General features: G+C 42.4%; 7 protein-coding genes and 1 pseudogene across 7 annotated transcripts; 4 read left to right on the plus strand and 4 right to left on the minus strand.

Moving 5' to 3' along the window:
* Positions 1 to 987: 987 nt before the first annotated feature.
* LOC116218272 lies at positions 988 to 1,106 on the plus strand (annotated as a pseudogene).
* Positions 1,107 to 1,852: 746 nt separating this feature from the next.
* Positions 1,853 to 3,771, minus strand: LOC105911949 (gamma-crystallin M2-like). The gene is made up of 3 exons (XM_012840857.2): positions 3,752 to 3,771; positions 3,137 to 3,379; positions 1,853 to 2,268 (listed from the first exon to the last, which is right to left on the minus strand). Exons 1-3 carry the CDS (start codon positions 3,758 to 3,760, stop codon positions 1,993 to 1,995), a joined length of 528 nt encoding a protein of 175 aa, XP_012696311.2. The 5' UTR covers positions 3,761 to 3,771; the 3' UTR covers positions 1,853 to 1,992.
* A 4,422-nt stretch (positions 3,772 to 8,193) lies between these two features.
* On the plus strand, positions 8,194 to 10,020 carry LOC105911950 (gamma-crystallin M3-like). Its single transcript, XM_012840858.3, has 3 exons — positions 8,194 to 8,221; positions 8,810 to 9,049; positions 9,642 to 10,020. Exons 1-3 carry the CDS (start codon positions 8,213 to 8,215, stop codon positions 9,915 to 9,917), a joined length of 525 nt encoding a protein of 174 aa, XP_012696312.2. The 5' UTR covers positions 8,194 to 8,212; the 3' UTR covers positions 9,918 to 10,020.
* Positions 10,021 to 12,212: 2,192 nt separating this feature from the next.
* On the minus strand, positions 12,213 to 13,916 carry LOC105911970 (gamma-crystallin M3-like). The gene is made up of 3 exons (XM_012840878.2): positions 13,902 to 13,916; positions 13,326 to 13,574; positions 12,213 to 12,662 (listed from the first exon to the last, which is right to left on the minus strand). The coding sequence occupies exons 1-3, from the start codon at positions 13,914 to 13,916 to the stop codon at positions 12,384 to 12,386; spliced, it is 543 nt and encodes a 180-aa protein (XP_012696332.1). The 3' UTR covers positions 12,213 to 12,383.
* Positions 13,917 to 16,206: 2,290 nt separating this feature from the next.
* LOC105911968 (gamma-crystallin M3-like) lies at positions 16,207 to 17,391 on the plus strand. The gene is made up of 3 exons (XM_012840876.2): positions 16,207 to 16,221; positions 16,628 to 16,867; positions 17,113 to 17,391. Exons 1-3 carry the CDS (start codon positions 16,207 to 16,209, stop codon positions 17,389 to 17,391), a joined length of 534 nt encoding a protein of 177 aa, XP_012696330.1.
* Positions 17,392 to 20,109: 2,718 nt separating this feature from the next.
* Positions 20,110 to 21,117, plus strand: LOC105911932 (gamma-crystallin M2-like). Its single transcript, XM_012840842.2, has 3 exons — positions 20,110 to 20,133; positions 20,370 to 20,612; positions 20,734 to 21,117. The coding sequence occupies exons 1-3, from the start codon at positions 20,125 to 20,127 to the stop codon at positions 21,001 to 21,003; spliced, it is 522 nt and encodes a 173-aa protein (XP_012696296.2). The 5' UTR covers positions 20,110 to 20,124; the 3' UTR covers positions 21,004 to 21,117.
* Positions 21,118 to 22,896: 1,779 nt separating this feature from the next.
* LOC105911971 (gamma-crystallin M2-like) lies at positions 22,897 to 24,270 on the minus strand. The gene is made up of 3 exons (XM_012840879.3): positions 24,029 to 24,270; positions 23,392 to 23,634; positions 22,897 to 23,208 (listed from the first exon to the last, which is right to left on the minus strand). The coding sequence occupies exons 1-3, from the start codon at positions 24,041 to 24,043 to the stop codon at positions 22,936 to 22,938; spliced, it is 531 nt and encodes a 176-aa protein (XP_012696333.1). The 5' UTR covers positions 24,044 to 24,270; the 3' UTR covers positions 22,897 to 22,935.
* A 1,109-nt stretch (positions 24,271 to 25,379) lies between these two features.
* Positions 25,380 to 27,204, minus strand: LOC105911969 (gamma-crystallin M3-like). Its single transcript, XM_012840877.3, has 3 exons — positions 26,995 to 27,204; positions 26,224 to 26,466; positions 25,380 to 25,652 (listed from the first exon to the last, which is right to left on the minus strand). Exons 1-3 carry the CDS (start codon positions 27,001 to 27,003, stop codon positions 25,380 to 25,382), a joined length of 525 nt encoding a protein of 174 aa, XP_012696331.1. The 5' UTR covers positions 27,004 to 27,204.
* Between the last annotated feature and the right edge of the window lies 1 nt (position 27,205).

Here is a 27,205-nt window from a genome sequence, read left to right on the forward strand (position 1 = left end):
GTACAGGAGTACAAGGGAACGATGATAAATAACAATTTTGAATATTCAGTAAAATACTATGGTTGAGTCAACAGTTACAATCATTGCACGAGAAGTCAGTTGTACATGTGATAAGATTTAAGAATTCTCTTAGTGAAATAAATGAGCACAACCGTAAAGATTTTTGGACCTCATTCCAGATGTAGGGTGCCTTATAACAGAAGGCTGTCTTCCCCAATTTGGTGTTAACATGTGGCAGATATAATGAAAGCCAGCTTTGAGAGCGGGTATTGAGGGTATTACAGTTCCAGTGTATGAGAGAGGAGAGATATAGTGGCATTAGCCCAATGATCGTTTTGTAAATGAAGGTCTTCCAATGACCATCCCTTTTTTCAGACAGGGCTGGCCAGCCAACCTTGTTATAGAGAGTACAGTGGTGTGTGCCATAGCGGTTTCCAGTGATAAAACGCAGAGCAGAGTGGTATACAGCATCCAGGGTTTTTAGTTACAGCATGTTTAAATAAGTATAACCATCTTTATAGTTACAGCAGGTTTTGGTCTTTGCCACCATTAGGATGGCTGCTCTGGAAAGATTTAATGATCAAGTTATGTTTCAGAGACTGCAGTACATTTGATGGCATTGTGGGGAAAAAACCAGCCATGAGGTATTTAAATAACTAATTAAAAAAGCACGATAGAAATACAGTACCCTGACAAGAATTTACGGAGCACTTTATATCTTAGTCCCTTTTATATTGTAACAGTACCATTATGCACAGGGCAACACACTTATTTACACCTATAACTTATAACAGCATGTTGATACCTTGCACACACCTAACCCTAAGCCAAGCATTAATGTTATTTTGATGTCACTCAGTATGCTACACAAGACTTATATAAGTATGATTTGACTATTGCAAAGGACATGTTATACGACATGTCGCAATCACTCTAATTGAACTTGAGAAGTTCTTTTCAAGAGATAATGTCTGCCATGGGTGTATAGCTTACAGCCATACCAAACTGAGCACGGCCAATCTTATACGGTCTCGGAAGCTAAGCAGTGCTGGGCCTGGTTAGTCCTTGGATGGGAGACCAACTGGGAATACCAGGTGCTGTAAACTGAAGCTGGATGGGCCAATCCCTCGCTCAGTGGATTTACTGGATTACTGAAACATCGAGAACAAGTGGACACCAAATCCGGTGGAAACTCGCTATTGATGGCCCACTATGGGGTGAGAAGGCGAACAGCAATGGGTAAATAATAATGTTTCTGTCAGTGTGGTCAAATGATTGGAAACTGTTGGGAACTGTTCATTGATGATGTGCCACTATGCTTTGCAAATTTAGTGAGGTGTATGCTAAAGTAATTATTGATTACTCTGTTCTAGTTTCTATCAGCCTATTAAACCCTAAGCTTGGTGATTCCAGAATCTTCTGAAGAAGACCGTGAGCTTGGGAACATGTGCGTACGACTACTATATCAGAGGAAGATCTACTGCCTCAACACATTTCTGTTCTGAACACAAAATGCAATGGAGCACTCTTGAATCTGGGTCTTCAGAACAGACACAGACACACAATGTGCATGTCTGTGGTGCAAAGTACAGGAATATGAGATCACATTGCTTTGCTGTCAGTTTTAGTATATCACTCATTGTCATTTTTTGTATGTATTTCTATGCCTCCTGAGTGATTTCTGTTGCTCAGAAAATGAACATACCGTATGATCTGGACAGTAATGCAGAGAAATGAGTACATGACATGTGATCACTGTCTTTAGACCAGAGGACCCTGCTAACCTTTATTAATCATGACTAATGCCGTCTCCACCAGCGCATTAATATGGCAATGACAACTTCATGAACACTTTTAGCTTTGCAAGAGTTTTATTGGTATGAGCAGGCAAACAAAAGCAGGTGTAGCACTAGAACTCAGTGTCTTTAGAGCTGGGTTCTCAGTCAGGTCAAAATGGTTCTGCAGAGATAGAGAGGGGGGGGGGGGGGGGCTTTAGAAGTCAGTGATCCTGCGGAAGGAGCCGATGACAGGAGACAGGGCCCCCCAGTCAGCGAACTTCCGGTACTCGCCACGCTCGACGAAGTACTGGCGCCCCCTGTAGTTTGGGAGTTCGTAGAAGCCCCAGGCCCCATGGGTGACCGTGCAGGAGAAGACCTCGCGGAACTTGAAGGCCTCGTGGACAGAGGGGCAGTCCTCAGTGTACTCAACCATCTGGCCTGCAAAGTCTGGGCGCTCGTACAGCCTCAGCTTCCAGGCATTGCCATAGATCTGTCAGTGCACACAGAGATGGAGGAAACAATGAAAGACTACAACGCACAAAGGGGGTCCATCATCTGAACATGTGAACATGATGTCGGAGTATTTTCTGTATAGGATATAATAACAATTGTTTCTATCAATGATTAATTCTATTAAACCACTGATTTGCTGAGTTATAGGCTGTGAAGACTACAAAGCAAAAAAAAACAATCGAGTAAATATATTATTTTGACTCTTTGGTGACCTGGTTTGGTCAGAGCTTTGCCATGGTTTTGTCTGTAAAATTCTCGAGTGTTCCCCTTTAAAGAGTTTCTTGGCATGTGTGATGAGTTTGGAGTAAACCTCTGCCAAAAAATGCCCCTTTTGTCTCCTGTTATTGTCCACTGGCTTTTGCTGGATAAAGACCATGTTGTTGCATTCACTGACATTCCATCAGTTATAGGGACAACCATCTAGCAATCAGGTACTGGCATAAAAACAGGAATAGATACATCTAGGGCAAATGGATGACAGCACTGAGACAAATCTCTCGCCATGCTATTCAGCCCAGTGTTTTCACATTACATTCATAACTTGTGCTTTATCTGACAAGTGAATCCGTGCGACTTCTATGAATTCTGGTTTGTGGGAACATCAGCTTGTTTACATCCGAGGGGTAAAACCTGTACAGCCCATCCAGACTACTTGCAAAGGATTCATAACAACTGGCCTAACATTACCAAAGAAAAAACCCCAAAACATCAAAAACACATACATTACATTACACAGACACCTTTGCGTTAACACCAGTATGTTTAACTTTACCCCTCTTCATCATCATCAAAGCAGTAAATTCCCACACAGATTGCCGAAGAGGCGGCACCAGCGCCTGTCTTACGTTTTTGATAGCGCGACAGGATTTGATGCTGTCGTTAAAGCCCATCCACTGCTGGTGGTCGGCATACTCTCCGGGGCTCATGATGTACTGGTAGCCCTTGTAGTTGGGGTGCTCGTAGAGGACCCAGGAGCCGCTCTCCACACGGATGGAGTTGCAGCGGGCGAAGTAGGAGCGCAGGTCAGCACAGTCACTGTTGCACTCATAGCAACGGCCCTGGAAATTCTTCTCCTCAAAGAATGCGATCTGGAGAGAGGTGGGAGGATGAGAGAGAGAGAGAAAGAGAAAGAGAGAGAGAGAGAGAGAGAGAGAGAGAGAGAGAGAGAGAGAGAGATGGGAAGAGAGTGTGTGTGAGAGAAATAATGTGACAAAGTTTAGGGTACAGAAAGACTTACCCATGATAATCTACCACAAAAAAGAAAACGTTCCAAAGATATTCTTTAGAAATTAAAATGTTCGGAAGATGAGTTTTGCCTCTTAAAGTTCCTGAAATTCTGCAAGTAATATCATAAAATCTGAAGTCAGTGATCGTTCCCAAGCCCCTCTGTATCTATCCCACATTCAGAGTACAGCAATCAATTCCCAGCTTTTCCACTCCTTGTGAAAGCCATGACTTACTTTCCCCATATTGGATAAGGTAGATCTCTTTCTCAGCCACTGCGGCCGTCAAGGTATTTATCTGTAAACAAAATGCGCTGACCGGGCGAAACCAATTGTTAACTAAATTGCCTTGATTTGCATATCAGCAAATGATTTGTTCAAGTTTGATATCTCTTTGTTACAATTTAATGACACTGTATTAAACAACTGGCAGAGCACGGAGGACAGCACTATAAAGGCATATACACGGCCAGCTTCTCTCGTCACTCTCTCTTACTCAAATAGTCACTGGCTCTGGACTATACCTCCATCTCCAACACCTAAATACATTTTTTGATATGCATTGCCTCTGATTTTACTGATGTAATGGAATTTTGATGGTGTTTTGTTATTACATGCACATAACTCACACGTGCGCAGATACAGCAGGGGCTGCCACAGAATACCCCTAGTGGAAATGCAGTCATGTTAGGTGCAGATGAGGAGGCATGCAGTTAGTGAGATCTTCCTGCTTGTCACCCATGTTAGTGTCACAGGCTGCGTGGATCAGGAACACCCCAGTGAGGTCTGTCGCTTTCATTACGCCAAGCTGAGAACATGACAAATGCTAGTTTGCAAACAGTTCAGCCTTTTCCTCCTGTGTGAACAACTGCTGGGAAAAATAAACCTTGTTTCAACTTGTTTGAATGTTAGAATGTCATTTTATCACCTTTGTTGAGGATTAAACAAATCTTTGTTAAAAATGTCTACACATTGACATTGAGTTTTTTTCCCTGTTGATAAATGTATGTCTGATAATTATACAATATTGTGGACACATTAAACTACAGTCTTGAGCTTCTGCACATGTTCTGTTGAAGTACTCATATGACCTCAACAACTGTACATGTCAGAGAAAAAGTAAATACTGTATTGATGGTATTAAAAGATGTGGTCATGTTTCACAATTGTCGTTGTGATGATTTTGATTATTAAGATTGAACTTCATCTGGACTCCTGTGTAGTGCTGCTGTTCTTATTCTATCACTTCGGTCGTTAACTTGCGTCATGTCTGTCAGACTCTTCTTATTCTATCACTTCGGTCGTTAACTTGCGTCATGTGTGTCAGACTCTTCTTATTATATCACTTCGGTCGTTTACTTGTGTCATGTGTGTCAGACTCTTCTTATTCGATCACTTCGGTCGTTAACTTGCGTCACATGTGTCAGACTCTTCTTATTCTGTCACTTCAGTCGTTAACATGCGTCATGTCTGTCAGGCTGTTGTATTGACATCTTGCCTCCAGAGGGTGCAAAGACGTCTGTCTTCACCTCAACTGCAGGCAATTTTTCAACCACTAGACAACGTCACCAATGCTGTAAATAAATCAATCAGATGGAAGGAATCCAAGTCATGGAAACACAGGAACATGCATACTGTAGTACTGATACTGTACTGTACTGTACTGTCCTATAGTACTGAACAAGGCTTAAACACAGACATATGAGTTCAGGTCTCACAGAGATGGGTACACACTAAGGTCTTTCAGAGGACAGCTAATGATAAAGAGAGCGCACAGTTCATGTTGCGGTATAATATCCCACAAGGATGGCAGACAGTAGCTGATGTTAGAGAGATCTGGCTTGGGTCCACTCCAGACAAGAACCAGGTCTGGGCTGGATGTGAGCTTCTGTCCAGGATGCTACCAGCATGTGTAAGAACTTTCCTGGGCAATCAAAAGCTTAGTAGCAAATCGGTCAAACCGATCGATCAAAATCAGTGGACTGAAACAGTGAGGATAACAGCATTTGCCTTTGATCAAAATGAAAACAAGTTGAAATTTGGTGATTGGAGCAATGACCTACATCATGACCATCGCAAAGACCCATGATGCTTTGTTCTTGCTGGATTTAGGCTCCAGTCTCTCTGGAGGCGTGGGTTCAAATCCCACTACTGCCACCAAATGTGAAAGGTCGAGATAACTGTCGCGGTTAGAGCTAGATGAAACTCATGGAGGACTCGGGAGGTAGAAGATGTTAGAATGATGAGGTTTTTATTTCCTCAAATAAGGCCCATAAAGCAGTAAAACAAGGACATTACTAAATGCTAAAATAATGTTGCAACATGGACAAATAATCAGGCATATAGCCTCAATACAAATAAACACTACAAGCAGCCGATTACTCAATTAAAAGGACCACATTAACTAGTCCATGGTGAGCGCTCCAAAGACTTACGTCTTTCTGAAACGGCAGCTTTCCTGAAACAAAGAAAAAGGCAGGTTTAAGTACCCTTGACACTAGCCTGCAATTGGCTCATGCCAATTATTGCTTGCAGGTGTGTCATAGTCAGGCACCAACACCTGTGGCTATCAGCAGCCATACTTAAACACAAGGTACCCAAATAGCTGGGAAAACAAACGACTTCACAGTAGTAAAACAGTGGCTTGGTGCCGGCATAACAGACACATAATACATCAACCTAAATATAATTATAAATACATAGGCTTACCCGGAAGTTATACAGCATTTTAAAACTCGCGCTTAATCGCGCCATGTTCACTAAACAGACAAACTCAAGTACATAAAACATGCAACACACCCAAGACACCTGCACCCCGTCCACCGAAGGCAGCAGCCCACAGGCCGCAGTGGCGGGTCACACAGGTGCCCCGTCACACAATTAAATTCAATTTTATTGATTTGTACAACACTACTAACAATAAACACTTTCAAAACGTTTTACAGAGCCCCAGGCTTAAACTCTCTAGCTGACTGATGATGATTGTTGAATGATTGGCAATTTTAGCAAGTTAGTTAAGTAGTTCCATTGTTTAGTTAGTGGAATTAATGTATAAATGCAGGACTGCGCTGTACTGTAATATCTTATTGTCATCCCTGCACTTTTCTCTGCAGAGGAAATCTGGAAAATGTACAGTTTGGCACTATCTGCATTCTGGGTAGTAGTGCACTGTCCTAGTGTATTAGTAAAGGATCTACAATCGAAGTGGCCCAAGGTCCCTGTACTGGGATGACATGTCTTTCTCATCATATTTACTTCTTAGACACGCCAGCCCTGGCAATCGATACACCATCGCTAAGTCCACTGCAGAGCTCTTGTGCTTCTGCTACAGCACGGGACCATACCAGTCTGTGTCGTCATGGTAACAGCTTAAAGGGCCGGCTCAGGACCGGATGGACAGGACTTTTGCGTAGTTTAGGTTTCTCACCTCTTATGGATCCCAGTTCATTTGAGTGGGTGATGGGGGATGTTTGGTGTAGACTCACTGACACATCAGCCTGTAATGTAAATCCACATAGCTCATATGTTGTTCTGTAATGGGAAATGACCACTAGAATTTGGGATTTTGGTGTTTGTTGTCGGTATCTAGTACCTAGTCTCACTTTATTTTTAAAGCAGAATGCTAACCACAATGTCTATTTAGAGTAAAGGTGTGTTTCACATGTTAAATATGTTTAAATATAATATTTTTTTATTATTAAATATTCAATAATAATTATGTATTATTATTAATAATAATAATAATACACAATTAATAGTCATATTTGACATTTGATACATAATATTTATTCCCGGTCACTACAGGATACCTTTGTAAGTTACGTATTAAAAGTGTAAATATCGGACCTTTACCTTTACCTTGAAAAGTTTACATCAACTGTATGACAAGGAGAGTGGAGGGTGTCTGGTTTGCCTAAAATGACAGTCACCCTCTCTCTCTCTCTCTCTCTCTCTCTCTCTCTCTGGTGAGAACCCAAACAAACCGCCTGTTTGGGCTGAGTCATGGAAGCTGACTGCAAACATGACCTGGTGACCTCATCCGTCACCCTGAACAGTTGTCACCCGCCCCATACACAAGTTGGTAGTCATGGTGACAGACAAATTGTTTCCCTGGCGGCACCACTGAGAAACCACTTCTCAGCATTCAACAAAAAGCCATTCACCCCCAACCCATTAACCTTTGGGCTTCCATGTGGGTTTAGGCCTGTTGATTAAAGTCTACTGAACCACTTTAGTAACGAGTGTATACAGAACGTCATACAGTATACTGTTGATCAAAGAATGAATGTATATCGTTGAAGATGTTTATTTACATTTTGTTGTTTGGAATGAAATAGACGTACTGGAGAGGTTCGTGGCAGTGTCCTGTAATACACCTTTCCTTACATGATAAATGTGTCCAGTCTGCTTTCTGAACAGGGACTGTCACCCCATCTGAAAGGTGTCACCGCGGGGCAGAAGTTCACCATGTGTCACAGCGATGGGTGCATTGACAGTCACGCATCCTGATGGATGCCGTCCAAACCTCTGTGTGTTTCTATGGACTGTGATACAGAACCAAATTAACGGTTAAGAGCATCTTGCTTATTCATCAGGTTCGGAGATTTGAATGACAAAAAGCCACAGCAAAGCCTATTAAGTATAAAAGCAGACAGTGGACCACAGCCCGCTGGACAACATCCCAGAGCAGCATCAAACATGGGCAAGGTATGTCAGAGCCAGATACACACAGTGCTGTGTCTACTGCTTTGTGGATCGCTACAGTTGCTAATCTTTCACTGCCACACACAGGGGATTGAAATTACTTTTTGGCTTTAATCTGCGGCTAAAACACCTACATTTTTATGTAGTTCTGCATACTGAGAAAGTGTTTTCAGGTTGTGCTGTCTTCATATTAGACAAACAGAACTCTATGTGGTGTGCATGACTGCATTATTTGATTACAAAATAGTGTGATTATTGTTTTTAATGAAGAGTATTGTAGGCTTGGAGAAGGTTGCGACTTTGAAGTTGAGACTACACTAATTGATATAGCTATATATATAAAGGGGTTTCCAATTTCCATATAGTAATGTCTTACGGTGTATGATTGCCTTCACATCATCTTCTACGAGGACAGGAACTTCCAGGGCCGCCACTACGAGTGCAGCAGCGACTGCCCCGAGCTCAGCTCCCACTTCAGCCGCTGCAACTCCATCCGCGTGGAGAGCGGGGCCTGGTGGTTCTGAGGCCCCTGTGTGTCTAACACAGCGATCCTCTCTCTCACTCCCTCTTCCTCTCTGTCTGTCTCCACAGATCATCTTCTACGAGGACAGGAACTTCCAGGGGCGCTCGTACGAGTGCAGCAGCGACTGCCCCGAGCTCACTCCCTACCTGAGCCGCTGCAACTCCTGCAGGGTGGAAAGTGGCTGCTTCATGGTCTACGACCATCCCAACTTCATGGGCAACCAGTACTTTGTGAGGAGGGGCGAGTACTCCGACTACCAGCGCATGGGCATGAGCGAGTCAATCAGATCCTGTCGTCTAGTTCCTCAGGTTCAGTCACACTCCTGATCTGATTATTAATTAGAAAATTATATAATTCAACAGAACAATTTAACTTTGGGGATCTGCCTCTATCTGTCTATCTATCTATCTATCTATCTATCTTTCTGTCTATCTACCTATCTATCTATCTATCTGTCTATCTATATCTATCTATCTATCTATCTGTCTGTCTATCTCTCTGTCTATCTCTCTATCTATCTATCTGTCTATCTATCTCTCTGACTATCTATCTATCTATCTATCTATCTGTCTTTCTATCTATCTATCTATCTATCTATCTGTCTGTCTGTCTGTCTGTCTGTCTGTCTATCTGTCTATCTGTCTGTCTATCTGTCTATCTACCTATCGATCTATCGGGCCGACAGTGGTACAGGAAGTAAAGGAGTAGTTTCGTAATCGAAAAGTTTGAAGGTTGCTAGTTCGATTCCCCACTCCTCCTTACCAAGATTGCAAGTGTCCTTGAGCAAGACACAGAACCCCTAAAACTGCTCCTGATGTATAAATGCAAAAATTCCTTGTAAGTCGCTTTGGATAAAAGCATCTGCTAAATGTAATGTAATCTTTCTATCTATCTATGCAGCACAGAGGTGCTTACAAGATGCGGATCTACGAGAGGGAGAACTTCGGTGGGCAGATGCACGAGTTGATGGAGGACTGCGACTCTCTCCAGGACCGCTTCCACATGTCCGACATGCAGTCCTGCAACGTGATGGACGGCCACTGGCTCATGTATGAGCAGCCCCACTACAGAGGCAAGATGATGTACCTGAGGCCCGGAGAGTACAGAAACTGGAGAGACATGGGCATGGGCATGAACAGGGTCAGCTCCATGAGACGCATCATGGACTCCTGTTAGAGTGCGGCTTAGAGCACGTGATGTCTGAGGTTCACAGCTCAGTGGTTCACAACTGAATAAAGTCACTAGTTTCATCCCATGCTTGACTGCTTTTGTCTTTTTTTTCATGAACATTAAAGGAATACAGAAAGAAAGAAAGAAAGAAAGGAAGAAAGGAAGAAAGAAGTCAGTAAGAAGCATAGCTTTGAGTGATAACACAATGCAATACAATACTGATGTTATATCAGCTGGGAAGAAGGGTTTAGATTTTTAAGATATACGTATATATATATATATATATATATATATATATATATATTTGACCATTCAATAGTTATTTCCAATCAATTATCTGAGATAGAGTCACTCCCACTTGTATGATATTGCTTAACTATATGAAATATACACCTTCAATACAAGAATGACATGCTTCTGGAAACGGCGAATGTACAATGTTGTTCAACATTCCTGCGCATTCTATGTTGTCTGAAATGTTTGTATCAGGTAATTTTGTAGGTCTGACAACATAAAACAAATGCCAGAACAAATGCCAAATTGCCTGCGGTGAAGAATTAGGATGCACAATGTAATACCTTCGAATTTAATTTATTTTTGTGAGAATTATGCATTCTCAAAGAATTTCTTTTTTTGACAGTAACTGACCAGTCAAGAGGACCTTCACTGAATTAGTTTTTTCTCTCTCTCTCTGGATTAACTGTCTCTTAAAGTAGTTTTTAAAATGCAAAAAATATAAGTAATTTGCACAATCCAGTTAACTTGCCAAAGTGATAGAAGACATTTCTCCAGAATACCTCTTTTTAATGGTTTTGTTGCGGTTTCGTGACTTCCACTAGGAAAAAACAGGTCTTCACGCAAATAGAACTTTAAAGTTTCAGGTGTCGCATAGCAACCCATTACTTGCTGACTTCAAGTTCCAATGAATTTCCGTTACGTTGAACTTCTGTCGGTAGACCAAGGGTAGCAGCTTACCCGAAGCAATTCTAGATTATTGATAGGTTAACAACAAGGCTGACTTCAGTCAGTTTTTATTCGCACAAACGACACACATTACGTAACACACACGTGCATATATAGCGGCGCCACAGGACACACACACGCCTGAGGTCGCAGTGAATTTAATCTCTGCATTTCTCCCATCCTGGACTATCCTTTCTCCAGGACCACAAGGATCAGTGGGCAGCCTTTAGGCGCCCGGGGACCAAGTCAATTGATCCGTCTTGGTCAGGGACAGACAGTTCAGTTCTTCTGCATGTTTTTCTGTTGGGGTTCTTTGTGGAGGAAACCCCTTGTGAACATGGGGAGAACATGCAAACTCCACACAGAAAGACCCGGGAGATAGCCCACCTGAGCACTGGAGGCCTGGGGAGAACCTACCCCCCAGGACCAACAGCGCCCCATGCGGGAATCAAACCCAGGACCTTCTTGCTGTGAGGCGGCAGTGCAAGCACCTGAGCCACAGTGCCACATAAGATCAAGTCCCATAATGAATTTAAAAAAAAAAAAAAAACATCGTTTAAAATCAGGCAAACGACATTGTAGCTCAATGAAAAAGTAAAGGTCTTGGTATTAGCCAAATCAAATAAATGGTGTTTTCAGTTCTGATCTTAACCTATCATCAATCTAGAATTGCTTGCGGTAAGCGGATTGTCTAGGGGTCTACCCATCGTCTACCGACAACGACTACCTGCGGAATGATATGAAAGATGTGAATTGGAAGCAAAAAACCCGTTGCCAATTTCAGCGGTGATTCATTTTTTTGCAGCGGTCAAAAGAATCCTCAGAATGTTCCAAAAAGTTCCGTTGATTTGAATGGGCCGGATGTTCGGAGGTCTGATATTTCTTTATATTGACCGCTGCGGAAAATCAATATACTGTACTGTTCACTGTACACATGTTCAACACGCTTTCAATAATGATCTGTGGGCCTCGACCACCAAAAATTATAGAATGAGACACGTCAAGACGTTTAGTAAGCATTGTTTAAGGCATCAGTGTTAGTGCTAGCCATTGTTAGTCGTCTCAGTTATGTTAGCCACTGCTAATAGCAACGTAATATAATGAATCAAGTTGACAATTAAGTTAAAGTTGAAGCTAGTACCTTGCCATTAGAGCAAAAACTTTTAAGATGAAATGTTTGGGATCACACCAGCCAGAATTGGATGCTGCCTATACACAGTTTATTGTGCTCCACCAGGCTTTTTCTCACCAGATGCCACTGAAAATTAGGATCCATTTGAGAGCATAGAAACTGCAGTTTAACTGTAGGGGCCTCTAACATTGACTGACTATAGTAATTCTGCTTAAATGAGTTTTGTTGGCATATTTTTTTTTAAACTACCAGGTTATCCTAAAAGTACAAATCCATTAGCATGATAGCTAAAATGAAAAAAAACATATGACTTATCAGTAAAGAACAACAAGCAAGTTTTAAATTAAAATAAACGTTTTATTATTGACTTTTATCGTCTAACAGGAATCAGTGATGCGCCTCATGGAGTTGACTCTCATCTGGCTGGTCATGCCCATGTCTCTGAAGCTCCTGTACTCGCCGGGCCTCAGGTACATCATCTTGCCTCTGTAGTGGGGCTGCTCGTGCATCAACCAGTGGCCGTCCATCACGTTGCAGGACTTCATGTCGGACATGCGGAAGCGATCCTGCATGTTCTCGCAGTCGTCGGTCAGCTCGTGCATCTGTCCACCGAAGTTCTCCTTCTCATACATCCTCATTCTGAAGGGTCCACGATGCTGTGATAACAGTAACAAACACTAAGGAATTAAATATCTTACCAGAGCTTCAGACTTCTGGAGAAACGTTGTTCTTTCTTTGCACCTATCCTGATGTTGTGTACATATCTTGTTGGGACCAAGTCCCTGTGTATGTGAATTCAATGAAATCAAACAAATAAATACAACAGCCTTTTTGCACCACCCCTATATAGCACTAATCTTTTGTGGGTCAGTGCACACAGGAGTAGAGTAGAGAAGAGTAGAGAAGAGAAGAGAAGAGAAGAGAAGAGAAAGAAGAGAAGAGAAGAGAAGAGAAGAGAAGTGAAGTGAAGAGAAGAGAAGAGAAGAGAAGAGAGGAGAAGAGAAGAGAGGAGAAGAGAAGAGAAGAGAGGAGAAGAGAGGAGAAGAGAGGAGAAGAGAAGAGAGGATACAGGGGTGGTGAGAGAAAATGAGAGCAGAGAAGTTAAGAAAGAAACAAGATGAGGGTGGCACTGTGGCGCAAGCAGTAGCCCCAACCATATAAGGGCTTGAACGCCAACAGGGGCACAGGTTCGAATCTGACCCGCTGTCATTTCCCAATCCCACTCTCCATCTCAAACCTTCACTGTCCTATCTCATTAAAGGCAGAAAGCCCAAAAACAAATCTTTGAAAGAAGAAAGTAGATCTTTGTCCCCACGTACCATGGGGATCATGCGGCTGGACCTGATGCAGTCAGACATGTTCATTCCCATCAGGTACTGGTTGTCGGGGTACTCCCCTCTGCGCACCAGCATCTGGTGGCCCTGGAAGTTGGGGCGCTCGTAGACCATGAAGCAGCCGCTCTCCACCCTGCAGGAGTTGCAGCGGCTGAGATGGGAGGTCACCTCCGGGCAGTCGCTGCTGGTCTCATAGGACCGGCCCTGGAAGTTCCTGTCCTCGTAGAAGATGATCTACAAAACAAGTTTCAGAAGTTAGTCTTTCTTTGTTAAGTTTAAAGACATTTCACTGACTTCAATTCAAAATGTATTTAATTAGCTGTACATGAAATTGAAATGTCCTGTCCCTGTTTTTAAAAAAAGGACCATTCAGTATCTCCAATTCACTTTCAATTTTATGTTATTTTTATCTGGCCCCTCAAGATTGTCTTAAGGTGCTTGACAGAACCAAAGGCCTTAACCTTCTGGGACACACATAGAGACTTTAAGAAACTTTATAGAGACTTAAAGAAACTTCATAGAGACTTTAAGTCCCTTAAAATCAACCGGCCTGTGCCTTACCCTGCCTGTGGACATGGTGATGGTGTTTTATTCCCAAGTCGTGCAGTAGCTGTGATGTTGCACCTGTCTCTTTTATAGCTAGACTGATGTCCGTGGCGTCGTTGGCCACATTGTATAAACCTGCTGAATCATGCTATCAGACTGTACATTGTGGACGAGTCCTATATGGAGTGGAAATCATGTGATGCTATATGCGCTTCACCAAAGAGAGTGGGCATGGCCCACAGAGCTGCACAGAGGGAAATGGTGTTGGGCATGACAGTCAGGTTAGGGGCAGCTTAAGATGGATGAACATTATAGAGTACAGGAGTGCAAGAATGTAGAACAATTTCTCATACACTTTGGTGGCCTTCACTGGTAATGTGAAGGAATGGAATAATGGTTTCAATAAATCTTGGCCCTAGCGCTTTAGAATGGATTTTTCTCGATGGATCTATTGTCATAAATAACAGTGTTTAATCGAAATGGATGTTTAATTAACAAACAATATAAAGATGATTACGGTTATTTTATTCTGAGGTATGTCTAAATGAAGGCCCTTTACTATCTACATACTGTAACAGAAAACAGTTATTTAAATTCCAGTATCTTGACAAAGCAAAAAATTGTAAATAGTCCCTTTAAAGAAATCTACGCTATTACAAAATCTGAGATCCATTTTACATTTAAATATTTGCTACATATATATATATCTCATGAAAATCATATCTGATTGTATAACTTCAGACTCATGTTCATTTGTGCATGGTTGCATGTCTAATTCAGCACTTGGTGAACTGCTTTTGCATTAGTGTGGTCCCAGCAGAGACTTGCTCTCTGGTGGCCCTCTAGTGGCCGTGTGCATTCACCACACCCTTTCCATCTCAAGGAGGCCTGAGGAGGCAAAGGACAACACCAGAACTGCTCCACAGCAGCACAAGCCTTGAGTTCAAGCGCATATTGGCCACAGCCATTAGCCATTTGTAGTATACAACACCTAATAGTCCGATATATACATATCATACCCAGCTGAACACATACAGTTGTATGTGCATGTCAATTAATTATTTACATAGAGCTAGAAAAACATGATTTTCAAATAAACTATTTTGTTATTTACTCCAAATTTTGTTATTTACTCCAAGGCTAGGAATGCACAATGTTTTCAGCGTAGATATCAATTATATAGAATACAATAATATTAAACAGCTCTTGCAGATTTTGCAGATCTATATTAGCACGGTAATATTGTTCTAGAGTCAACAGCTATCATACTATGATACTATCATACCATACGAGAAATCCCCAACTGAAAGGGTAATAATATGAGCAGAAGAGCATGTTTTCATGGTGATTCTTTCTTGACAAATGGTGGACTCTAAGAACACCTCTAAATGAGAAAATGGCATCATTGTAAAGCCTCTGGAAGTAATTTGTACCTAGAATTGTATTCATGAAAGCTGGGGCATGAGTATGCAGCCATGCTATCGGGGCAGTTTGTTTATAATCTTCTAAGGGAATCCCTAAGATTGACGTACTTTACTGAATAGAATCAAGACATATCACACATTTCATACATATTTAAATGCAATGCAATATTTGAAAAATGGGATCCTTTGGAAAGCAGACTAAAATGTCAGTGCATGTGTTTATATAGAAGCTTTATTTATTTATGTGACGCCGATGAGAGGGAAAGTGACATAAAACTTTTGTATACATCTTAGCTATATTGCTTGTAAGGGGAAATGTCAAGTAATAAACTTCAACAAAATATGGCAGATTACAATTTTTTTCTAAATGATTCCTTCCAATTATTTATATTTCAGCACATATAAACTGATTTCTTTCTTAAAGGAACACACACACACACTTATTATGAGTACACTTGTGTGTGTAGTCAGTGCACGTGAACAAGGGTTAACTTTCTTTAATGACTGCATGACATTTGCATATCATAAAAAAACAGGGCGATATAAAAACAGTACCCAACTTTCCAGGCAAGCACCACTGTACGGCCCAAACTGTTATCTCCTGCTTTGATGCGAGTCCATATTGTGACACTACTGTATAGCACACGTACAATCAGGAGTATTCCCTCTCTCGACTATTCAGGCCGAACAATATGGAGCCACGAACCTATACAATGGATGGTGAAAGGATTTTAGATAGCCTCTTTGTGTGGAATTGTGCAGTAGAAGTTTGATGCCAGCTAAGGGCTTTACACAATGGGCCTGGGGATTCTTTCGGATATCATTCCAGGTATAAAAGCCAGAAGCGAGAGCTGGAGCTATGCCATTCAGGGATCTGACACAACCACTTTAGCACAATGACCATGGGAAAGGTACTGTAAATAAAATATTCATTAAGTTTTACATTTTATATTATTTATATATGAATTACACAATCATCCAGTTAGTCATAATACATTGTATTGTGATATTATATCTTGTTTATGTCCTATGAATATATAATAATATGCATTTATTGTGTACTATTGTTATACTACAGTTAATCTCCAACTGAAACTGTGAATAGTTTAAGAGGAACTCTACTAATGTTGTAATTTGACTCCATTGTTGTAATTTCATGCCATGCTATCTTGTGTTCTGTGCCATATCAACGCTACTGTAAATTAGACAGAAAATGGCATCAAAGTGAACATCTCTTCATTCAAAGACCTGGGGCATGCAGGGTGGTGGAGAATCCTAACCATGTAGTCAGTCACATGTTTGTGTCTTGTTTTGTAGATCATCTTCTACGAGGACAGGAACTTCCAGGGCCGGTCCTACGAGACCAGCAGCGACTGCCCTGAGCTGACCTCCTACCTGAGCCGCTGCAACTCCTGCAGGGTGGAGAGCGGCTGCTTCATGGTCTACGACCGCTCCAACTTCCAGGGCAACCAGTACTTTGTGAGGAGGGGCGAGTACTCCGACCAACAGCGCATGGGCATGAGCGATTGCATCAGGTCCTGCCGCATGATCCCCATGGTAACACTCCATTAGAGATCTAGATGTCCTCAGGTGGCAACTGACTTTGGAACGGAACTGACGCGGATCCTGGACAGATCTGGGCCTAATCAGGACCAGTTCTGTGCCAGATCTGCGCAGAATCCGCTCCAAAGTCAGGTGCTTGTTTGTGTTCTGGTTACTAAGGGTCCTTGTGTTCTGGTTACTAAGGGTCCTTGTGTTTTGGTTACTAAGCAGTGCTATCTTGTGGAATTCTCCCATTCTAGCACAGAGGACCCTTCAGAATGAGGATCTATGACAGGGAGAACTTTGGTGGACAGATGCACGAGCTGAACGACGACTGCGAGAACATGCAGGATCGTTACCGCATGTCTGACATGCATTCCTGCAACGTGATGGATGGCCACTGGCTCATGTATGAGCAGCCCCACTACAGCGGCAAGATGATGTACCTGAGGCCCGGCGAGTACAGGAGCTTCAGAGACATGGGCATGACCAGCCAGATGAGAGTCAACTCCATGAAGCGCATCATGGATTCCTGTTAATTTACTGTTTGTTCGAACAGTAGGTTTTTAATAAAGCCTTGTGTAAAAAACACATCAATCAGTTTGTTTTGTTTATTTGTTTGTTTGATTGTTTATGTCATCAGTCAAAACACAACTGCACTTCCACCATTTTACCTCAGAGGTCATAGGGAACCTGGGCTCCACATTTCATCTTTAGCTACCAATTTCTTTGCAAACATTTAAAAATCTACTTTGATAAAATATATAAGGTTATATGTATATCAATATTTATATTTTCTAGTACTTAGTAGATTATATTCAATTATTTATGTTATTTACCCAGGCTCCACATCTCTCCTTTAGCTAACAATTTCCTAATTTAATCATATACTGTAGATATATATTTATAAGACATATTAACACATATTATTTTATGTTATATATATATATTTCATTATCAACTTTATTTATTGTATATTATTATTTTCACATTCATTTAACTTTTTATTTAAATAGCTATTTGGACTGAATTCTCGTCTAACTTTACAATGAATCCTTCAAATGATCTATTTATAATTAGTATTGTACATTTATAATTAACTAAATTGACATAACTAACGTAATTAACATTACTAAACTAACTAAACTGACTTTAATGTCACCTACCCCTAAATAAACTATGTTATTCAGAAATCTAGTCCGTTAGTGATCCTTAGTTTGCAACGTGACAATTCTGTTTACTCAGTTGTTTGTGCATAGTGCATAATTCTTCAGTTTACCACCCAAACTAAACAGTGTTCAAGCATTTTAGTTTTAAACGCATTCTAGATACTCTTTGTCTCTCCTTCAAACTGGGCTAATTGGTAGTGAAAGACATACAATAACGCCATGACTGATAACACTGTCATCACATGCAAAGGACTGTTTGTTATGTAATCAGTTAATTTATGTAATCTGTTCATTTACAGTAAGACAGCTTTAGAGGTGATTTGTTTTTGTGTGATCAATGTTCTAGGCCAGCCAGAGGCTGCTCCTATGTGCCCGCGGAAGGCTGTGGAGCACTTCGCCCTTAAAGTGTAGAGTATGCCTCAGTGTGTTGACTCCTAAGGGTTAAAGTGTAGAGTATGCCTCTGTGTGTTGTCTTCCTGTGAATGGCATCCATGACCATATTTAGACAAGGATCATGCACTACATGAAATATTTTGCTGTGATAAAAAACCCCAGAAAAAAAACCTATGTGTGACTTCTTGAAAAGAACGAGTTCATAGTGAGAGATCTTTGCCCCCGTGTCACCCGGTTGGCGCCCATTGTCACCGTACCGCCTGTTCCCATTGATACAAAGATCACACATCTCACGCTCCCAGTATGATTGGCCACATTGTGAATGTAAGGATTGGGCATGAGGACCCTCTACATCTGCAGGTGAAATGACTAGGACTAGATTGGTCCACCTTCCTGACATTCTCAGAGTAAAAGGGCCTCTAGGCTCTCCTGGGACCAGAAATCTGGGGTCTCTATTTAGCCTCCGTTCAGGCTCTTTGCTCTCTTATGCAGAACTGACAGTCAATGAGCTAAAAGAAACATTGTTTTCATAATTTATAATTAATATTAAGCAATCAATACTGATTACCAATCATAGAATTATGGTTGCAACCCTTTAAATCATCTTAATTATTTGTGTGGATGCTCTGAACAGTACATTGGAACAAAGGTTTTCCATTGTAAAAAACAGTTCAAAATGAACATGCACTATTTACATACATGCATCAAATCATGTGAAAGAATTGAGAGTGATCAGTGATGCAGTTTATGCGTTTGCTTAATGAACTTTCCTTGCATCACATCTATAACATCACGTTTATTTCACGTATCAGGGTATGCTGATGCATTAAAAAGCACGTTAGTATACAGTAGAAGAATGCCCTGAACTGTAGGCATTGTGCCCTGACTGTTTTCCTCCGCAGCCATTGAAATTTATCTCCAGGGAAACACACACACACACACACACACACACACACACACACACACACACACACACAATATGAGGGCCTATATAAGCGAAAGCAAGAGAAAAAAACACCATGCTGACAGTACAAAAATGAATGGTGCTTATCTGTAAATGCACAACGTATAAAAGGTTGACGGGACCACGCTGGATGCACATATGTATGTGCCTGTATGTCAGCGCAGGTCCCCAGCTCTGTCTGCAGGCTGTCAGCCTGTGCTGCGATTAGCGGAGCAGGAATGAGGATAAACGTCATTTCTGTGCTTTCAACTATTCAGAAATGTGTCGAGTCCGATCTCTTCCTAGTGATGGGGTGACACCAGCAGATGCCCAGATGCCAATCATGTAATGACTGGGTCACCCGAGGCCAAAACGAATGTGTGTGACCCTCGTTGTTAGTTAGATGGCAAGAAAATCGAAGTGAACAGAAAAGTGAAGGTTACAGTCACACCAAGGTTTCTTCCAGATCGAAGCTCTGGTCCTGAACATGTGTTTAGAAAGTGATACGTCACGTACCTTTGACACACACCGTCAGTGACACACTGTACAGATCATAACTGTTGGCTGAAGATTAATAATGCTCCAATGCACGGCTGCCATACACCACCGTCACTTTCTGACCCTGCTCGACAGCTGCGCACAGGAAAAGCTGACATGCTAGTTTCCCCGATTAGCATGACAATGTGGCCATTTGTCTAGTGGATATAAAGAGGGTTGATGCTCCTCTGTCTGTGTGTGTCATACGGTGACCAAAGTTAGCCAACACAATGGGGAAGGTAAGGCTGGTTGTTTTGCTATGCATCTTTTGTGCTTCAGCCTACGTGCGTAAATTACTGAGCCGAAATCAATAAGGCCGGGCGCCCGAGGCCCTGTTGCCAGGCCAACTACAGTGTGTTCTCTCTCTCTCTCTCTCTCTCTCTCTCTCTTCTCTGTCTCTTTCTGGGGGAAATGTCGTGTCGGTGCCTGCCTGGGTGAATTGACGAGCGCAAACTCCCGCTAATCCCGTTTGCAGATCATCTTCTACGAGGACAAGAACTTCCAGGGGCGCTCGTACGAATGCAGCAGCGACTGCCCTGAGCTGCACTCCCACTTCAGCCGCTGCAACTCCATCCAGGTGGAGAGCGGCAGCTGGATGGTCTACGAGCGGCCCAGCTTCGTGGGATACCAGTATTTCCTGCGCCGCGGCGAGTATCCCGACTACCAACGCTGGATGGGCTTCAATGACTGCGTGCGATCCTGCCGCATGATCCCCCAGGTGCATTTCTGCTCCAATGGGGTCGTGCACGAGGGGGGGGGGGGTCTGTGTGGTATAGCTTCCTTGTTTTGACCTTTTGACCTTTTGTGACACACTCTTGTTCTCTCTCTGTCTTTTCCAGCACCAGGGAGGCTACCGGATAGGTGTCTACGAGCGCTCAGACTTTGGCGGTCAGATGATGGAGTTCACCGATGACTGCCCATCGCTGTACGACCGCTTCCACCACATAGACGTCCACTCGTGCAACGTGCTGGAAGGCCACTGGCTGTTCTACGAGCACCCCAACTACAGGGGGCGCCAGTACCTGCTGCGCCCGGGCGAGTACCGCCGCTTTAACCAGTGGGGAGGCATGAGTCCCAGGATAGGCTCCCACAGACGCATCACGTTCTGATGGCAAAACCAAAACTAAAACCAAGCCTGTCCTAGCTCACCGTCACCACCAACCCCACCATCCGCTTTTAAACTAAACCAAATGAAATAAAAAACAATCCTGTTCACTTGCAAACGGCTGCCCCCTTAAGGTTCATTACCATCTCAGGTGTGACTTTGTCCCCGTAGAGGTGTGAGGGTACCCTACTTGTGTTCTACATGACACGTTCTGCTCAACAGTGCACAAACACATCATATTCCCCACAACTAAACATAGCACAAAAAGTAAGGCAATTTGTGTTTGGTAGATTATTTCTTGGTTGTAACAATGCTTCTTGGCAAAACATCTTATACTGTTGGAAAGCCTGTTTATTTCCCTTTTAAATGGTGCCACATTTGTAAGGAGCATGCATTTGTGGGTGCCAAGAAGCATTGTTACAACAAAGAAATAATCTACCAAACACAAATTTCCTTACTTTTTGTCCTATGTTTATAACAAACAAACAAACAGTGGATTCTGACAAGAAAAGAGAGACATAAATTCACACCCAGATAACAGCTGACCCTGGAGCAGATGTGGTCATGCCAGGATCGGTACCAGTGAAATCATGTCCCCTGCTGCCATGGCTTCCACTGTAAGTCACCAGTACAGCACCTGCAGTCCGGTGTATCTTATTGCCTCAATGGTAATAGTTTGAAATGTGCAATCAGCCTGCTAATCTATCACTTTATCATGGATGAGAGCAGGCTGTCTGAAGACGCTACTCTGTAGCCAAGTGTGGCACTGGGTAAGAGATTCTCAATGGTTGAGATCAGAATCCAGAAGGCACGGAGGTAATATAGTTGTGCATGTTGTAGAATGTAGGTATAAACCATTTACACGCGTGTTTGTGTGCGTGTGTGTGTGTGTGTGTGTGTGTGTGTGTGTGTGTGTTTGTGTGCGTGTGCGTGTGTGCGTGTGTGTGTGTGTGTGTGTGTGTGTGTGTGTGTGTGTTTGTGTGCATGTGTTTGTGTGCGTGTGTGTGTGTGTGTGTGTGTGTGTGTGTGTGTGTGTGTGTGTGTGTGTGTGTGTGTGTGTGTGTGTGTGTGTGTGTATGTGTCTTTGTTTTTGTGTGTGTGTGTGTGTTTGTGTGTGTGTTTGTGGAATATGTAAGTCTCCTGGAACACTTGGTACTTGGTAAGATGGTGAGACCATATGCTTGAGACTGGCAAACCCTTTGCAGAATCTTGATATGTTGCAGAAAGTGAGGCGCAACAGTTTATTCCTGTGTCTGCAGATCTCAGTATCCTCATATGATCTGAGCCTAATGACTTGATGTTAGTAATGACTTGAGCTGAGTGAAGCTTCTAGCCCAGCTATTACTTGTGCCAGAATATATCTGTGCATTGACAACTCCTTTTATTGGTTTTGATCCAGTCAGCAGTACTGAGGTTTGTTTTGTGCCCATGTTATGGTCAACACGGCTACAATACACCTTGATAATCCTGCAACTAGAAGCTAGAAAAGTCCTTTTTCATGGATCTACACTGAATAGAAAATCCGTGGAAAATCCTAAAATAGGTCACATGACTAAATTCTCCCTACAAAGGGTCACAATGGGACAGTAAATGCCAATTTACATTTGTTATCATTTTTTAAATTAAGACAATTATTGTGAGTAAATAATATATTGAAATGTACTGTATTTACATGTCTTTATTACTATATTAAATAATATTGATACCCTCACTCTATGTAAAGCATCTAACTCATACTTTTGATTAAGCCAGCTGTATTTTATATCAGGGAAATAAAAATTTCAAAATACATAAAGTAATTTGTAACATCACTGAGTGGACTTCATTTCGACCTGCATCACTGGGCACTTTAGTGTCGAATCACAAAGTCTAGTCGCAGTGTTTGGAGACACACGGGTTTATTTGAGACAGAGAGGAGCGGACAGCGCGTCAGCGACTAAAACTCAGTGATGCGTCTGAGGGAGCCAACTCGGGGGCTCGTGCTGCCCCAGTCGCTGTATCTCCTGTACTCGCCAGGCTTGAGGTAGTACACGCGGCCCTTGTAGTTGGCCTGGTCGTACATGAGCCAGTGGCCCTCCATCACATTGCAGGAGTTGACGTCGGCCATGTGGAAGCGGTCCATGAAGTTGGGGCAGTCCTCGTTCAGTTCCATCATCTGCCCGGCCATGTCTGAGCGCTCGTAGAAACGCACCCTGTAGTTGCCACGGTACTGAAGACAACACACAAACAAACAAACAAACAAACAAACGTGCAGAAAACAGAAGTACTTGTAACAGAAATCACTAGAGAGAGAAATGTGGAAGCCTGTTTCTAGATGAATCTATAAAGAGGACCGAGTCATGGCACATGAAACAGCACACACAAGCTCTCTTCAGAAGATACGGGTTCTTACATTGGGGATCATTCTGCAGGATCTGATGCAGTCATTGATGCCAATCATGCGCTGGTTGTCTGAGTAGTCCCCCCTCTTCAGGAAGTACTGGTGGCCCATGTAGTTGGGGCGCTCGTAGACGACGAAGCAGCCGCTCTCCACCTTGATGGAGTTGCAGCGGTTGAAGTAGGAGTGCAGGTCAGCGCAGTCGCTGCTGCTCTCATGGGAGCGGCCCTGGAAGTTCCTGTCCTCGAAGAAGATAATCTGAGGAGGAGAGTTTCATCATTCTCCTGAATACTTAAAACTCATTCCGATTCAGGAAGCAGATATGAACGGAACACTCATCTGTTCTAAAAGTTCAGTTCCTGTCTGAGGAACTTCTAGATCAACTTCTGTTAGCACAACACACCTCATAAGAGAACTGAAGGTATATAACATATCTCTGAAATTTGACTTCACTCAAGGACAAACCCAGCCAACTAAATAAGTAGCTATCACATTTGTTTTTTTTGTAATTAGTGACCTGTTGTTGACAATTATTCCTCTTAGACATCTACACAAGATAAACTGATAAGCATTAAATGAGTGCTAAAAAATGAAGCATTAAATGAGTGCAGTGGGGTATTTGGATGCCAGTGTGGATGGGTGCAAGTCTTACCTTTCCCACTGCCATGGTTGGTCTGGGCGGGTTATGGCTCACTGCATTCTGTGGCTGCCTGGCGCCCTCCTTTTATGAAAAAAGTGCTGTGTGATTGCGCAGCATAAAGTATTGTCATTCAAATAACTCCACGCTATCTAGAATTGGTAGTGGGCGCGTGGCACGGTTGTGTAAGTCTGCCCGTGTATAGCCAGGGCGAATGGCGCAGTCAGTTATTGTTTGTCCTTTTTTTTTTTTCGCTGCCATGCGTACATCACTATTGATCGAGAGAAAAACTACAGTGCATCAAACTTATAGACGGCATAGACACAGAATCAGCAAAACCAAGCCGGCAAAGTCAGAACTCAAACGGTGCTATTCAAATAGTGTGCAAACAAAACACTCTGCAGTATCAATGTTTCGCCTGACAGATCCTTCTTGTGCCAACCAGATTCATAAAGCTGATGATGTGATTATTGCTGTGGAACCAGAACTTTTTGTCATCTCCCTATGAACTAAACACAGAAGACATTTCTCTGAGAGCTATGATCTGGTACTGATGTCCATGCTGAGGGTTAAGCAATCTTCTGCTGTTTTACCTCAAAGAAACATTTAGTTATTAACAACTTTGAGTATGCAAAAGAGTTCAGCACTCTTTCACACATGTTAGTAGGGCTGGACTTTCACTGAAGGCCTTCTTATATCTTCATACATCTTAGATGTTTGACCGACTGGCCTTTGTCTAGTTTAAAGTCTTCTGGATGTTTGACCGACTGGACTTTGTCTAGTTTAAAGTCTTCTAGATGTTTGACCGACTGGCCTTTGTCTATTTTAAAGTTTTCTAGATGTTTGACCGACTGGACTTTGTCTAGTTTGAAGTCTTCTAGATGTTTGACCGACTGGCCTTTGTCTATTTTAAAGTCTTCTAGATGTTTGACCGACTGGCCTTTGTATAGTTTAAAGTCTTTTAGACTTTGGACTTGGACTTTGGACTGGACTCTGTCTGAATGTCCAGCCAAACTCCCTCCAACATAATATGAGTTCTTCAAAGCTCTCCTCTTAATCTATCTTCAGCAATTACATGCCCTCGAGAACTGACCTATGGTCATCCAGAGGTTCAAGAGGCCCTAATCAAATTAAGCGGTGCATACAAAACTACTGCCAGTTTTGTTTCAGTGTTTGCCAATAAAAAGCTCAGACTTTCATGACTTTTTAAAATGAAATAAAATGATCCCAAAACATAAGTGACTCAATCCCATCGTCTTCCTCAAAAGGCCCAAAAACCAAACCAAGAAACAGATTGAGAGCCAAGCATTTTATTCAGCTTTTGAAATAAAGCATAGAACAGACAGAGCAGTACATCGGAAGCCCTTTAGAAGTCTGTGATACGGCGAATGGAGCCAATCCTAGCGTTCATGGCTCCCCAGTCGCTGAAGCTCCTGTATTGGCCGGGCCTCAGGTAGAACATCCTGCCCTTGTAGTTGGCCTGGTCGTACATGAGCCAGTGGCCGTCCATGACGTTGCAGGACTGGCAGTTGGACATGTTGAAACGATCCATGAAGTTAGGGCAGTCGTCCATCAGCTCCATCATCTCTCCAGACATGTCGTCGCTGTTGTACATCCTCATCTTGTAGTTGCCACGGTACTGTGGGGAAGACATGAACACTGTTATGGGGTACACTTTGAGCAGTAGAACTGTAGAGAAGTAGAACACAAAATGTTCTGGCACATGTAACTACTACTGACTAATTGCTTCTGACAACCCAATTGCCAGTGGTATTTAAAAGAGTTTCTTAATGTCCTTGTTGGGGAAAAAAATGGTTTAGAGCTAAAGTGTTTTGGATTTGCCATAACCTCACAATTTTCTAATTCATATTTTAGTGACAGCCAAAATTGCAGATTAAGTCATCTCAGACACAAATTGACCAGGGCCTGAAGATTATTTCCCCCCCAAAACAGTTGCCACACTAAACTATTGATACACTATGCAATCGTCAAGACAGGAATTGGTAAAGAACAACAATTATCTGCTGTCAGACATGTGACTTGTGAACTGTACTGAACTGAATCGGACAGAATTAAAAGGACTCTTTGTGTCCTCTAGTCTACAGGGAACATATAGTTTGGGTCTTGCAGATCAAAAATAAAATGAAATGACTGACATAAATACACAACACGACACCCATCCAGAAAAAGAAACATGTCAAACGTCATACCATGGGGATCATGCGGCAGGACCTGACAGAGTCAGTCATGCCCATCATGCGCTGGTAGTCGGAGTACTCGCCCTGGCGCATATAGTACTGGTGGCCCTGGAAGTTGGAGCGCTCGTAGATCATGAAGCAGCCGCTCTCCACCCTGATGGACTGGCAACGGTTGAAGTAGGAGTGCAGGTCAGCGCAGTCACTGCTGCACTCATGGTGACGGCCACCAAAGTTACGATCCTCGTAGAAGATAATCTGTGATGCCAAAAGAAGCAAATATTAGTATACTTAGTGATGGAGAGTGACGGTCACACACGCATGTAGCCATAGAGAGGCAAACATTAGTATGCTTAGTGGTTAAAAGTGAAAATCACATGCGTATGTTGCCAAAGGGCAGCAAGCATTAGTATACTTAATGTAGCGTAAAGTGAAATAAAGTAAAGTGAGTGCTTAAAGAGTGAGGGTCTAATACGCATGTTGCTAGTGGTAGGCAAACATTAGTATACTTTATAGTTGAAAGTGAGTATCACTTAGGCATGTAGCTAAAGCGAGGCAAACATTGGTATACTTAGTGTCTGAAAGTGAGAATCACTTACACATGAAGCCAAACAAAGGCATTTGTATACTTCTTGGTTGGAAGATAAAATTACAAATATGTCTTGCCAAAGACAAGCCTCACAAACACTGAAAATCAGAACTAAGTTTTAAAAGGAGGCCACATCATTAATGTGTGGGAAAAATTCAATTTAAAACAAAACCAAATAAATGAGAGAGTTCACAAACCTTGCCCATAGCTGCGGTTGTTGGGTTGACACTGATGCTGTGAGTTCAAGCTTGTGTTAACTGTGATTTCTCGTTTTCCTTATATATGCCCCAGGCCCAGAAAAGGAACCACACGGATCTTTGTCATTCTAATGAGTCAGTGCCAAAGTCAGAGTCAGCACAATCTTTACAGGTACCTTCCTACAGGTACACACACAGACACACACACACA

Source organism: Clupea harengus, chromosome 21 (genome assembly GCF_900700415.2).
Source record: "Clupea harengus chromosome 21, Ch_v2.0.2, whole genome shotgun sequence".
Lineage (NCBI taxonomy): Eukaryota > Metazoa > Chordata > Actinopteri > Clupeiformes > Clupeidae > Clupea > Clupea harengus.